Raw genomic sequence first — 14,682 nt, 5'->3', positions numbered from 1 at the left:
ATCAATGCTGTTTAGCTTTATAGAAAAATGCTTATCACTCTTTGGAGAAGATTTATATGTGTTCATGGGATATGTGGCTTTATGTACATTTGCTCTGGATAAGCATTTAAAAGAATTTTTACACTATGACTTGATAGGAATTTTAAAAAATCAAAAATGAAAGACCTTTCGTAAGAGCTCTCTAACTGCTTCCCCTGGAATATGTGAGGGAGAGAGAATGTCATAATTTATCAAAGCAAATTAATACTGTTCGGCTGGTAATTAAAGGTCCTCATTAAGAGTGTGATGGCTCTGCCCACCCCCACCTTGCATTAGCAATAAAAATGCACTCGGGGCGTCCAAAGGTGATATACAAAAATCAATAACTTGCCATTTTATAATTAAAAGAGAAAATAAATGTTAGGAAAAAGTCCACTAAATTAGGAAAATTACCTTCAGGAGAGATTGAAAATATTGATTTTAATTTACAAAATATGTGAACTTTTCATGCCCCATTCTGAGAGGCAATTGGAGACTGGGTAGTTAATTCTGCATAAGCTTCAGAAAATCAATAATTATACTATGGGAATATTATGAAATGTGTCATTAACACAAAGTCTTATATGTAGAAATGACTAATAAGTCTGGCTTTCTATCTTAAGCAGATCTGAGGCTGGCCGGCTGAATACCCAAAGCTAATCAATGACAGGGTCTTCCTTTCAGCTTTGAGGCACCCTCAACATTGCAAGATAAATCCACACTATTTTCTTAGCTGGGGAAATTTTAAAAGCCTCATAAATTCTTAGTCATGGATATGTAGATGGACGATATTAATGATTACACCTGGATATGGAAATGAATATTCTATAGCTCTCTCTTTGCATAGAGCCGTTCCATGGGTACAGGTGCCTAAAATCTTAGATTTAAGCTGGCTGGATTCTCTGTGTTTGTAGGTCTTCCAATACTCCAAAGGAATTGCTCTGGAGGGTTGAAATTACTACAACATTTCCCCACTTTTCTGGATATTGTGAATTCTGTCTACCTACATAACACAAATACACAGGTGAAGAGAAAAAGCAACTGGGTGGAGGAAATTAATCCAGATATTGGCAGATACTCAGATTTCTTAAGGAACATTTACTTTTCCATGCTACAGCTTTTTTAGACTTTAGTTCATTGCAACAGCTCATAGAAATATTTTTCCGCCTAAGCTCCTTAAAGGTTCCTCTGCCAGAACCAACCATCATTGTGTTAGACACGCTATGGCGATGGTTAGAAGAACCCAAAATGATTACTTCTCTTCTCTGACTGGTTTGGACACATAGGGCACAGCTGATGGGAATTATGACTTTTAATATTCATCTAAAAAACAAAGAAACAGTATAAGCTGCTTGTGAAGAACACAGGCTGGCTCTGGAATGAACAAAGCTATTTTCTTTTTTAAAAAATTTAGTTGTTTATTATTTTTTATTTTATGTTCTCTTTATCATTGAAATTTCAGACCAGTGATGCAAATATTTTATACTTCACTTTCCCCATATGGAACATTGCTGTGAGGACCCAATACCTTACTTTATGTAGCACTGAGAACCGTGTCTGGCCCATAGAAAGTACCCACTAAATACTAACCGTGGTTAGGAGTTATCCCCCCGCTGTCACCTAACGATCTCACTTCTGAGGCTGGATTCGGGGCTAATCTGAATCGCTGCTCTGATGCCCTCAGCACGCAGGACGTGTTTGGAACATACATACATGTTCTTGTATGTGTAAGTCCATCTGAACTGTTCTCTCCATCTTAATGTCCTCTTAAACACCAACAGACAGGCATGTGGCTTTGGAAGGCACAAGTCAAGGAGGTATTTAGTGTTTCCCTGGTAAGGAGAGCCATGGATGACCAATAGGACAGTTTATTGCACAGGACCAGAAAAATGGGACTTTCCTTCCATCTGCACTCGACCCCCCTGCCCCCTGTGGGAAGACTTCTTGCTTCTTGTTCTCATAATTTTGGAGAGAAAAGATGCACCCAGGTGTGTGCGCACACACACACAGGATCTGCCACTTCTGCCGTCTGGTTAACTCCGTCTCATGGGCGGTGCCTGCCCGGGCAGGGAGGATGCTTCTCCTTCACCTTTTGGAGAATTTCCTTGCCCTGCTGCTGTTCACAAGGATGCACCCCAGCAATACCTGCTGAGGTCCCTGCACCCTCTGAACTGACTGCCACGCCCCTGAGTCTCAGCAATTAACCACCCCAAAATGTATTTACTGAGAACTGAACAACTACCCTCTCATGAATAAAGAAAAGAACCTCACAGTCTAACAGAACGCTCAGAATTCAGTTGAGTCAGCTCTCGGTTCACTTTCCCTTCACGGCAGAGAGGTGAAATATTAACTTACTCATTTTTGTTAACCAAATGTTTACATGGCACTGGCTATACACCAGACACACCAAACATATTAACCCATTTAATTCTAACAAAAACCTTTGAGTTTGTTGGGATCACCATCCCCATTTAACAGATGAAGAAACTGAGGCACAGAGAGGTTAAGTGACTTGCCTGGAGTCACACACCTGGTGAGTAGGGAAGCCGAGATTTGAACCTGGGCTGTCAGGGTACAGTTTCCACGTTTCTCACTCTGCTGTGTGTTCTTTCTGGATGTAAGATCATGCTATGACCATGGCAAGCCCTTACTGCTAAGTCTTTCCACCTCCGTAAGGGTCAACAGAGTTATTCTGCAGTGGTTGAAATCCTGGACTTAATCCGGGCTCCTGACAAAGCTCACACATGAAGAACAACTGCAAACATTACCCACCTAATACCCACAACTCGGCTAACAGACTGAGCCTCCCCAGATGGCTACTGGACTGAAGTAGCTAAGTTTCCTATCTGTCCCTCTCTCATCAACGAGGGTTGACGTTTAGTATAAGAAAGTGACGAAAGTTAGGCACCCTAGGAAAAAACAAAGCCAGGCCTAGAACTTACCGTCAAGGGCTGTCACTAAGCCAGCAGCTCTAGATCAACCGGTTATCTATTTCTCCTTACTCACAAGCAAAAGCCACATCAAAGACAGACTTCTCTTCTACAGCCATGGGGCAAATCTGCTGCTAAGGTTCTGGGTGCTCAACGCAGCCTTGGTAATGAGCGAGGAGACACAGCAGTAGGGACAGGCCAAGCCCAGCATGTCAAAACCCCAAATCTCAGCCACTGTTCTGGGTTATGTTCTCCCCTAATTTATAACTGAGTTTTCTCAGAGTGGGATTCCCAGGTGAGGGGTAGTTGGTGCTTAGACAGGGACTGGGAGAGAGTGAGAGATATCCTTAAAAGCAAAGGAGAGAGAAATGGAATTGCTGAGGGAAATTAATGAAGGGAGAAAGAAAGACAACTTAATTTTTAAATATATTTTCCTAAACGGGATTTCTCTTGGCAATTCCAAATCACTTCCACATTAATGGAAAAATTAAGCTGATTCTCTGCTTTGCCACGACAAAGAAAACGTTATCCCCAAATGGAAATGTGTGGCTAAAAGACATACTCAGGCACAGTGAAAGAAAATGGGTGTGAATAGCTCTGCATTTGTTCAATGTTTTATTGAACAAAGTCTCAATGCTTTTTTAAGGCAAAATCAATGAGAAACGTCACAAGGAGCAGTGGCTCCCTGCTTACCCCACAGCATAACATGTGTGATCCCCCCTTTAATTTTAAAAATGTTTTAAACACTCTTGGTTTTGCCCAAAGAAATCATTCAGAACTTGTGAGGACAGGAATTCACTTGATTCAGATTATTTTCCAGAACCCATTCTTTACTGGCAGGCAAAGCACATTTAGTAAAGACCAGGAAGACATCATGCAAAGACTTAAGTGTTTACCTGCATAGAATTCAGGGCTGTAGACCGCACCGACAACTGGATTCAATTTCCAGCCTTAAAACAGACAGACAAAAACATAATCACCACATGGGATTCCACAGCCTCCCTCACTGCAAACTGACTGCAAATAAAACAGGCTGACGTATTTTTTTTTTTTAATTTTAAAATGTAAAGTGCATGTAGTTTAGACCTGCACATAAACATGCATTTGAAAACTACACATAAAAATGGATTTATGCCTTTCTTTGATTTTCTGCTAACGCAAAATAGCAGAATGGAAACTACTGACCAGCTACAGAGAAACCATTTGAAAATGATGTGGTAATTAATTTTCTACCACATTGATAGATTTTAGAGCCACCAGAAGAATTTCAATTTCTGTCTTATTTCATATATCACTGCTAAATAATCCACCATGTCTCTTGCCTTTAAGTTCATAAAAACTTGAAAGCTTGCATAAACAGAATTTTGTGCAGCTACGTACTCCAAAAATTGTCATTCCTAATTATGAGCCTGCGATGCTACAGAATTCCAAAGCGATTTTTGAATCCCACAGAAAATTATACTTTATCCCCTAGAGATTTAGTGTGGAATACATTTTAATGCATTCGAGAACTGTAAAAATTTCTTAATCACTGCATGATATCTAAGGTAACTTTCAAATAACATATATATAAGATTAGTAGAATCTTGTAATTTTCCAAATGTTCTGGATGGAGGGTTTTCTGTAAAATGAATTCTGGCCCTTTAGAAATTTCTTACTCCAAAAACGAGCATAAAAGAAATTCTCCAGTCAGGAAACACCTTATAGATGGGCATTATTTAGAGAATGATCGCTAGAGAATGATCAAAGTTTGGGGTGTTGTGATGGATCTCCTTCTTACTGGTAAATCTTTATGAAAACAACCATTACAGAATTATTGAAAGACAGAGGAGGGCAGATGTGTTCTGCTACCCTGAGTCTTTGGGAAGAGGGTCAAATACCAAAGGTCTTTCAATAAATGTTTCTAAGAGAAGGCAATGTAGAAGTTGGGATGCGAGGGAAGGCATTTCTAAAAATGAGAACTCTCTACCTTTATCCCAGAAGGGAGAGGTGTCATTTCCTGCCTGACCTAAGTGATGTGCCTCTAGGAGCAGCTGAGAGGTATTCCTGGAATTCACTAAGGAAGACAGAGGCTCATATCTCTGTCCACAGACAGGCATGTGGATCTACTAAGATTCAGAACTTTCTAGAACTTTCTAAGGATGGTTTGTTTCTAAAAACTTTCAATTTAAACTTGAATAAGCTTGGTGGTCTACAGCTCCCAGGATGATCTTAGTTCAGGGTTTTTGAAAGTGTTTTACTTGGATTACTTGGGAGGAATGTTTTGGGAAATTCCTTGGCCCCATTTTTAGGTCTGCAGAAACATAAAATTCTAGGACTTAGAGCCCCATTAGTTTCCGAACCTTCACACTGATACTGTCTTGTCTTGTATTAATCGTATCTTGCCTTACAGGAATTTCCACAGTGACAGAAAAATTAAAATTGCCCTGAACATTTCAGGATATGTCTTTTATGAATGCAAAAAGTGACTTTAAGTTGACCAACTAAAATTCTACTGCTCCCTAAAAAAGAAAATGCCCAGTTACAGAGGATGCATTTCAAGTCATTGAGAATCTAATAAAAAAGAGAGGAAACTACTTGAAAATAAAGCTGCAGACATATTGAATATTCTCTGCCTTTTTAGTCTTGCACAGAAACATAGAAGTTGCGAACTAAATACATATGATCCTATTAAATGAATAATTATTAAGTTATCACACCTCCTCATCTGCCATCTGCTCTCCATCTTATACCCACTTGGCCTCCTTTCTTTTCTTGGTAATGAAGATGACGTTTATTTCATACTTTTCCATGCAAGCGTTTTTTTTTTTAAATATATCCTTATTACCACCTTTCAAAATATATCCTTATTAAAGATTGTCGTATACAAGGCTGGGGCTGATTTATACCAATGGCTTTTCATTTTCTCAAAAAAACCCTAGATTTTTCACGAACATCTAAGACTGACGAGAAATGATGTTTCTCTCATCTGTCTTTATCTTCCTCATTTCCTTGGTCAAAAAATCTAGCTACCTATCATCTATCTATCCATCTATCATCTACTCTCTCTCTCTCTCTCATCTATCTGCCTATCATCTATCATTTACTGTCTACACCAATCCTTATATCCACCTGTCCATCCACATACTCTCCCCTATCAGTTACCATTCATCTGTTTATCTATTGTCTATCCACCAATTATCTATCACTTCGCCAAGTCTGCCCATGGAAAACTTTCACTCCATATAAAAATAATAGAAATTAAATGACACTGTCCCTCATTAGGAGATCCGTGCCATCCCATGTCTACAAGTATTAATTTAGAGAGTTAATTGATATGGCTTATTCTATCAGAAACCATCTAGGAATCTACAGGCTGCACAATGAAATGAGACTGCTAGGGTTGTCAGGAGAATGTCAGAGCTGGTATCACCCTTCTTCCCATCCCTGATCCTGTCCCCTAAAGTAGGATGTCCCCACTCCCACCGAGGGAAGCTAATAGGCTTTCTGAAGCACATGCCAAGCAGGAAAACCCAAATTCTACTCTGCCACCTCTTCTGAAACGTGTTCTTCATCAAGTCCTTCCCCCTTCAGCAGATGGTGTCCGCATCAACTTGGGTGCTGAACATCGGGGCCTGTGGCACACTGGTTTTGGCGCCAGCCACATACACTGAGGCTGGCGGATTCGAATCCAGCCTGGGCCAGCTGAACAACAAAGACAACTGCAAGAAAAATGTAGCTGGTTGTTGTGGTGGGTGCCTATAGTCCCAGCTACTGGGAGGCTGAAGCAAGAGAACTGCTTAAGCCCAAGAGTTGGAGGTTGCTGTGAGCTGTGATGCCACAGCCCTCTCTACTAAGGGTGACATAGTGAGACTCTGTCTCAAAAAGAAAAAAGAAAAGGGCGGTGCCTGTGGCTCAAAGGAGTAGGGCGCCAGCCCCATATACCAGAGATGGCAGGTTCAAACTCACCCCCAGCCAAAAATTCTGCAGAAAAAAAAAAATTCTTGATCAATCGTCCTTTCTTTACTCCATTCCCCTCACACCCATGTACAATCTGTTAGAAGATCCTACTAGTTTAACTTTGAAAAGTTCTACCCTCCTTCACTGCCATCAACCCTGACAAAGGCACTTCTTTCCGAGTCTGGAGCAGTTCCACAATGGACGTTCCTTTACTCTCCTCCTCTCCTCCTTCATCCCTTCCCCACAATCCCCTTCCAACCTATTCATAGTGGCCACAGCATTTTTAAAAAAGAAAATCAGATGTACAATTCTGCTTCCATCTGAGCTTAAGAAAAATGCACGTTCCTGACTTTGGTCTATAGCCCATACGATCTAACCCATGGCCACCTATTTCTCTCCAGTTACAGTGATACTGGCCTTTTTCATCTGTATAAAACCACCCAAGATCATTCTATTAATATAGAAGGGCTTTCTGTTCCCTCTTCTGGGAGAACTCTCCCCCCCGACTCTTCGCAATGCTGACTTGGTGTTATTTAGGTCTCTGGTGTCTTCCCGGAACCTTCTACTTAATGTCACTTCCCTGCCTCTTCTTAGAGTTGCTCTTTGATTCCATTCCCACTTTTATTTTCTGCAGAGCTGTTCATGCTATTTGGCTTTTTCTTCTTTGCTTGTTCCCTCATTGTTTTATGTGACCACTCTCCTTCATTAAAATTAATGGTAATGCAAGCAAGACCACTGTCCAGCCTGAGTCTCCTGCACCAAACCCATGTTTGGAAAATAGTAGGCACTCTGTAAACATTTCCTTGGGCTTAGTCTAAAATAAGTAACGGAATATAATTTCCTATGGATTCATTCCTTTCAGGCTGGGATTCCCGTCCAACCTCCAAGCCCTGCTTCCTTATGGATGCTATGGGGGAAGACTGTCTTCCAGTCTGTTTATTTGAAATCCTTCTGCTTTTCTGATATAGTTGTTGATTGCTATCACTGCTTTTACTGTATCCCATAGGTTGTGTGTGGTGTTTCCATTTTCATTTGTTTCAATATATTTTTAAAATTCCTTCTTAATGCCTTCATGAATTGACCCAGGGGTATCTCAGGAATACATGGCTGAATTTCCATGTATTTGTGAAGTTTGCAAAGTTCCTCTTATTGATTTCTAGTTTTATTCCACCCTGGTCTGAGAAGACACATGATATAATTTCAATTTTCTTTTTTTATTTTTAGACTTGTTTTCTGGCCTAACATCTGGTCTATCCCACAGAATGTTCCACGTGCTGATGAGAAGAATGTACATTCTATAGATGTTGGATAAAATATTCTGTAAGTGTCCTTTAGGGTCCACTTGATCGAGAATCCAGACCTTGAACATCACCTGGCTCAGGATTGCTGAGCTCACTCAGCTTATGTAGATGTATGCAAATCACATGCAAATGTACCCACAGCTCCTGTGCCGCCTTCTAGTACCTGGGAGAGACCCCTGGGATAACCCTGCTGGAGATAAGAGCCTGCACTGTCAGGAAGGCGAACACAATGATCCCATTTTTAATTTCTTAGGCAGTTTGTGTACGTCCCCAGGCCTTGCAAATTCGGAGATTTTGATCAAGGACATTAAACCGAACAATGAGGCTTACAACAGAAGGAGAACAGCTGATAAAGCCCACCGCTCGGGGCCTCCTGGGCCCCTCCACACGCAGGGCAATGGAGCGGAGACCAGACACTTTGGGGTCTTGCTCTGTGTCCGACACATGAGCAGTTTAGAGCGATCCTTCTGTGGTGGAGCCCCCAGGGGCTGCACCCAAATCAGCACTCATCTGATTGTCAGGAGTCAAAAGCCAACCGCCTTTAGAGAACTGCTGGCCAAGGGCCCCAGTGTTAGCCATCACTGTACTGGGTGTTAAAAGGCAAGCCTGAAGGTGCACACAAAGGAACCAGCGCATGCCTTCTCTCAGGCTTTGCTGGGCTGTGTATCAAACACGTTACAGCCAGCATCCTTACCTGTGCTAGAGGGTTGCAAAAACTACCTGAAAATGCTTTCTAATGATGTGCACTAAGGGTGCCAGAGACCTGGGAGCTGAAATGGTGCAGGAGGCAACATCCAAACGCCAAGCCAAAAGAGGCTCAGTGCACACTGTCTACAGATGGGTTTTGTTTTATTCAAACATACATTGATATTTAGATGTCATCTAAAATAGAGGATCTTTGGTTCTCTTGAAACATTGGTAGAAACGGCAACTTTTAGTTAAGAATCCCTCCATACACAGATTTCTAGAGATGACCGGGCCAACCTCATGTAAAGTCCCAGTTAGGCCCCCCTACCACTGCTCCCTATACTGGGCTTGGTTGGGAGGCCAAATCGCTGCTACCATTTTTTTCTTTTTCTTTCTTTCTTTTTTTTAAAAAACTCTGCTTTTTTTATCCTAGTAGAAAGAATACTCCTGCTTTTCCCAGAAAAATAAATAAATAAATAAAAACAACCCATAGTTTAGAAAGGGAGTTTTCCAGACCCTCTCTGCTTTCTTATTCTATATACCCAGCCCTCGTTAGCATCTGAATATTTGATCCTTAACCTAGTGTCTATCAAGGCACTCAACTTACTATCTATAACAGAAGGAGAAGAATATGATTGTTTAATATTGAGATTACTGTGTAATTAAATAACATTGTGCTACAAATAATAGTAAAAAACCACCTGTTAAGACCCTTTGTACACAAGCCCTGTGTTTAGGACTTTACCCGCTATGATTATATTATCACAAATCCCTATGATGAAGGTCCTGCCAGGCATTCACATCTCTGAGAAAACTGAGGGGGAAAGTTCAAACAATTTGCCTACGATACAACAGCCAGAGCTGATGGTGGGAACACGTATGCCTGTCTCTCTACTCCTGGATATTTCTGTCCAGTTTCACCCTTCCTAAGATCTCTAAGAAAATAAGAAAACCCACATGTATCATCCATGCTTCCCCCACATCCCTGAATCCTTGCAAAATCAGCCCTCAACTTGTGCATATCCAACATCTGCTCTCCTATGAACACAGCGAACGAACCCCAGCTTGCCTGTGTGGGCAGCGTCCTTGGGAGAAACAGCAGCAGACACAGAGCCTGAGCTCTCTATGCAGTCTTCTGACAGGTCAAATATCCAGAAGCCTGTATTCACCCTACGGATTTTGCTTATACCCATGTTTAAATGTCCTAGGAATGGAACCCACATCTTCCATGATGTTATTAAGTGAGGTTCTCCGTAGTGGAACTTTCTAGACAAGCATGTCATAGCATTTAAGACCAAGTTGATCACAGGCAACTGTGCAACCGCTAAAATTTTTATTGGATGCATGAATGGGATGCTGGCACTGATACCTTTCATTCACCATTTGGAGATGACCTCAAAATCTGATGACTCTGGTCAGTTATAATTTTTATGCTTTGTGAGAATGAGTTAGGTACCTAATGAGTGAACGTCACCAACGCTGAATGTTCTCATTTCAATGTGACTTTATCAGTCCTGATTTATTCTCTTTTTTTTCTTACAATAACTTGTTATGTATGAATGGGCTCCACACTTTCTTTGGTGACATTGCCTCATGATTTACGGGAGATTTTATCTGTGGTGGTGATACTGATGAGTTAAAACTTGGAAAAGCTTGCAGATCTATTTTTCTTTGGATACCAAAGTTCTCCATAATTCCCACTATAGAAGCTACAGTTGCTATATAATCAAGATTCACAATTATTTTTTTAAATCAGTTATACCGTGACTGCCCATCTACCTTGGATGCCATATTTAGTGTGTGTAGCAGGAATAATCCTTTGAGTACCCCTTTGTAGAAATCTGGGTAAGAGACCACCAGAATTGAGTCCTGGAAAGGGGCATGGGATGTTTAAGCAGGAGCACAGGTCCCACACTTAACAATTTTTTCATTACTGTAGCCAGTTGCCATTTGCATTCAGTTCAACAAGATGAGAGGGGGAGAGTCATGCCTGATACAGACCACAGGCAAACCGACAAGAGTTTGTCGCTTCACAGTATAAAGAAAAGTCTCACTAATTATTTCATTTAGCCTCAGGTTTTGCACCTCTAAATCAGGGACAATGCTTTCTTCTTTGCAAGACTTCAGTTGGGTCCAGTGTATTGAAAATGCTTCTGCACATAACGTGTACATAATCCGTTCCAGAAATGTTGGCTATTTATTAATGGGCTTTGAGTTGTGTTCTAAAATTCTACAGGCCTGTTTTTCAGTCTCTGGATATGACAATGATCAATAACTTATCTCTTAAAATAAATATGCATACGTGTGGCTTAAGGAATGGCTTTTCTCGTTCCATTTCGCAGACAGTGTGCATGAGCTGCCTATGCACACTCACACAAGCACACCTGCGGCAGAGCAGGCACACAACTGAAATTTTCCTTTTTTTTGAGTCAGTCTCACTTTCTTGCCCTCGGTTGAGTGCCATGGCATCACAGCTCACTGCAACCTCAAACTCTTGGGCTTAAGCGATTCTCTTGCCTCACTCAGCCTCTCTAGTAGCTGGAACCACAATGCCTGGCTATGGTTTAGAGACAGGTCTCGCTCTGGCTTAAGGCTGGTCTTGAACTCCTGAGCTTAGGCAATCCACCCACCCCGGTCTCCCAAGTGCTGGGATTACAGGCAAGAGCCACCTGGCTCAGCTTAAAACTGCAGTTTCTTAATTAAAGATTGTGCTCAACAGTTGGGTTGATGTTGCCAGGTATTATTAACTCTGGCAAGTTGCAGAGCTATTATTCTTATCCAAATAGAAAGGCTTCATGACATGTAAATTGGAGGTTTGCTTCATTTCAGCACTGGGCATTTCAAGCCTTTTGAGGAAACTGTCTTGTCCATTTAAGGGGATGCCTTGGGTTGTTGGGACTGAGAAAAACGGTCTGCAAACTAAATCCCTGAGAGGCCTATGTGGAGAGACCTTTTTAAAAGTAAGAACAAAGAGATTTTATCAAATTGATAGCCACTGGCAGAAGAAAGAATAAAAACAAAACTACCCATGTTAATAGTATTATTATTTTTTTTGGCCAGGGCTGGGTTTGAACCTGCCACCTCCTGCATATGGAGCTAGCGCCCTACTCCTTTGAGCCACAGGTGCTACCCAATAGTATTATTTTTCACTGTAAAACAAAAACAATTACCCAATGATCTGCAGTTCTGAATAAACCCATATATCCATTTTATGGAATATTGTGTAAGCATGAAAGAGAATTAGTCTGATTTGCTGGTCTTAACATCAAAATAACTCTCTATAGTGATTAATGAAAGCCAATTAAAAATGACACGCACATCTTGATGCTATTTATATAGATACAGGTATGCAATATCATGAATACGATAAATAGGCACCTACTACATGTACATGCATGGAAATCCAGAATAAAACTATAGACAATGGTCTGTGCTAGTGGCTTCCTCTGAGGGGAGGCAGCAGATCAGGTCAGCAGTGATATATATTTTACCCTTGTTCTTAATTTTTTAAAAATTCTCTTGTCTTTTTTAATAAATAAACCTATATCTACATGTTTCGTGTGTAATTAAAACTTTAAAAGTGGACAATTCCATATGTATTTTATTTTGATAGTAAAATTATATTATTTTTTAAAAATCTATAAATTAAAAAAATCTTCCAGTCTTGTAACTCAACACAACTTTAGCATTTTTGCACAATTACTAATATCATTTAGTTGAAATCATGCTGTACATGTAATTATTTTATCATTTAATTTTTTATTTATTATGGGGCCTTCATAGTCTTTATCCTGATTGTTTGTATGAGTGTAATATACACCGAAGCCTGTATACTTCTTCATTACTTTCTTTTTAATTTTTGATACGATTAAGTACGTGATTAGTACAGCAGCAGATTTCTCCCCTGTATATCTTAAAAAGTATTTCTTTTTTTTTACAGTTTTTGGTCGGGGCCGGGTTTGAACCCACCACCTCCATCACATGGGAGCCAGCGCCCTACTCCTTTGAGCCACGGGTGCCACCCAAAAGGTATTTCTTTTGAGAAGAATTAATCAAAATGAAGATTTTAATAACTCTTCACATATATGTACATTCGTTTTAGGAGGGATTTTGAGACGTTTTATTGCTCGGTAAATAAAACATTTACTGGGTTTTTTGTGGTGGTGTCTGCAACATACAGCAACATTCTCGCCTGGCCCAAAATGACACCAAGCAACTCAGACAGAAGCAAATAATCCACTAACACCTCTCTGCCAATGCTATGGAACTTAGTCATCGGCTGCTTCAAATGCCTAATATTTTGGGAGAAGACTCAAAGCCAGAACGAAATTATGTGGCTACATTTCCAGAACGTAAGTGATCAATGAGGAGATGGAAGGGGAAAAAATATAAACAAAACCTCCACCCTCCCCTCAATTTACATAGAAACAACAAATTACATTACCTAACTAATTCCCAAATAATTACTACCTCTCAGTCTCAACTGAGAATGATTCTGGAGAGGTGGGAAGGAGAACACATACACTTAACCTGAAAATGAAATTTGCCTCTGTTGTGAAAATTATCTCATTGATTGACGTGGTTGACTGTAGCAGGTCAGCACCCTTAAGGACTCATGGCCATGCCCAGGCAAGTACCGTTTTTTGAAACAGATTCCCTTGTTAAGTGATTTAACAGAGTCAGGGGTAAAGAGGATTTCTTATAAAGGACCAGTCTCTACTTACCATTCGTATAAGGGTTGACAGTCTTTTTATTTGTCATTACACGTGCTGTGGCATTATTTACCTACGTACATAGAAAACTCCAATGAGCATATATTCTAGGGCCAGCTCACAGTTCAATTAGTTGCATGCATTATGACTGTGATTACTTATTAAAAGAAAAACAAAACTAAAAACTAAAATGCATTTTAATTTATAAAAGCCAGTAGGTGCATAACAAAATCATACATTTTAAAAATTACATTTACTTCATAACCATTTTAACTTTCAAATCATTTCAATAAAGCAATGTCATATCATTAAAAGTTTAATAAAGAGACAATAAAAGCAAATTAAAAAGATAACCGCAGAGTTGAAGATTTTAAAAGCATGCGTGTATTCCATGGTAACACAGAAACAGTAAATATTTTTTTTAAACATAAAATAAAGTTCATATGAAGGGGCATGCAGTGGAGGAGAAGAGGGGGGAGACAGGTACGAGGGAACATAAATGTCAAAAAAAGGGACAAACAGGTTTTGCCGTGTGCAACACTTCGGGAGGAAAAAACCATCGGGAGAAAGCAACATCTAGCATTCAACACTTGGAACAAGAGCCTTTGACATCGCAAGAATTAACAAAATCATTCAAGCTTTAAAGTCACAGCTAACAAAAGGATAAAAGAGAGGGTGCATTGTTTAACACAATATGGAGTTAACGATCTGAGTAAGATGTGCACTGGTCATAACTCAATCCAGTCAGTGCCTCCCAGGCTAGCTTAGAACGGACACTCAATTACAGGCGTACCAATGTCCAAAAAAAGAGCATCAAGAAAACTTAATACAACAAGTCAAAAAAATCCACGTGGTATATATATATATGTATATAGATATATCAGCACTAAATACGTGAAACGGCAGATGGACTTCACCACTTACCATTCACCACCATCGCCAGCATGGGTTTGTATACAGTTACCATGGTTACTGAGAGTTTGGTGAGGGGCCTAAGCGTTATCGTCGGAGGGGGAAATGAAAGGCAAAATATGCAACATCTTACTCCAAGGACTAAAGCATTTGTAACTGGTTTTTTTTTTTTTTTTTTTTTTT

At 40.2% G+C, this 14,682-nt stretch overlaps 1 protein-coding gene across 10 annotated transcripts in view; it reads right to left on the bottom strand.

The window, feature by feature from the left end:
* Positions 1-14,682, bottom strand: part of RBFOX1 (RNA binding fox-1 homolog 1) — a 1,537,420-nt gene that overhangs the window by 93,419 nt on the left and 1,429,319 nt on the right. For all 10 annotated transcript variants that reach the window (XM_012805709.1, XM_012805714.1, XM_012805707.1 and 7 more), the window contains 2 exons: positions 13,600-13,660; positions 3,845-3,898 (listed from right to left, as the gene is read on the bottom strand). In XM_012805709.1, the coding sequence (XP_012661163.1) occupies positions 3,845-3,898; positions 13,600-13,660 (115 nt within the window). The remainder of the gene's footprint in view (positions 1-3,844; positions 3,899-13,599; positions 13,661-14,682) is intronic.

This window comes from Otolemur garnettii, unplaced genomic scaffold (assembly GCF_000181295.1).
Source record: "Otolemur garnettii isolate 467f Iridium unplaced genomic scaffold, OtoGar3 scaffold00044, whole genome shotgun sequence".
In the NCBI taxonomy this organism is placed as follows: Eukaryota; Metazoa; Chordata; class Mammalia; order Primates; family Galagidae; genus Otolemur; species Otolemur garnettii.
This window is presented reverse-complemented; position numbering and strand designations above follow the sequence as displayed.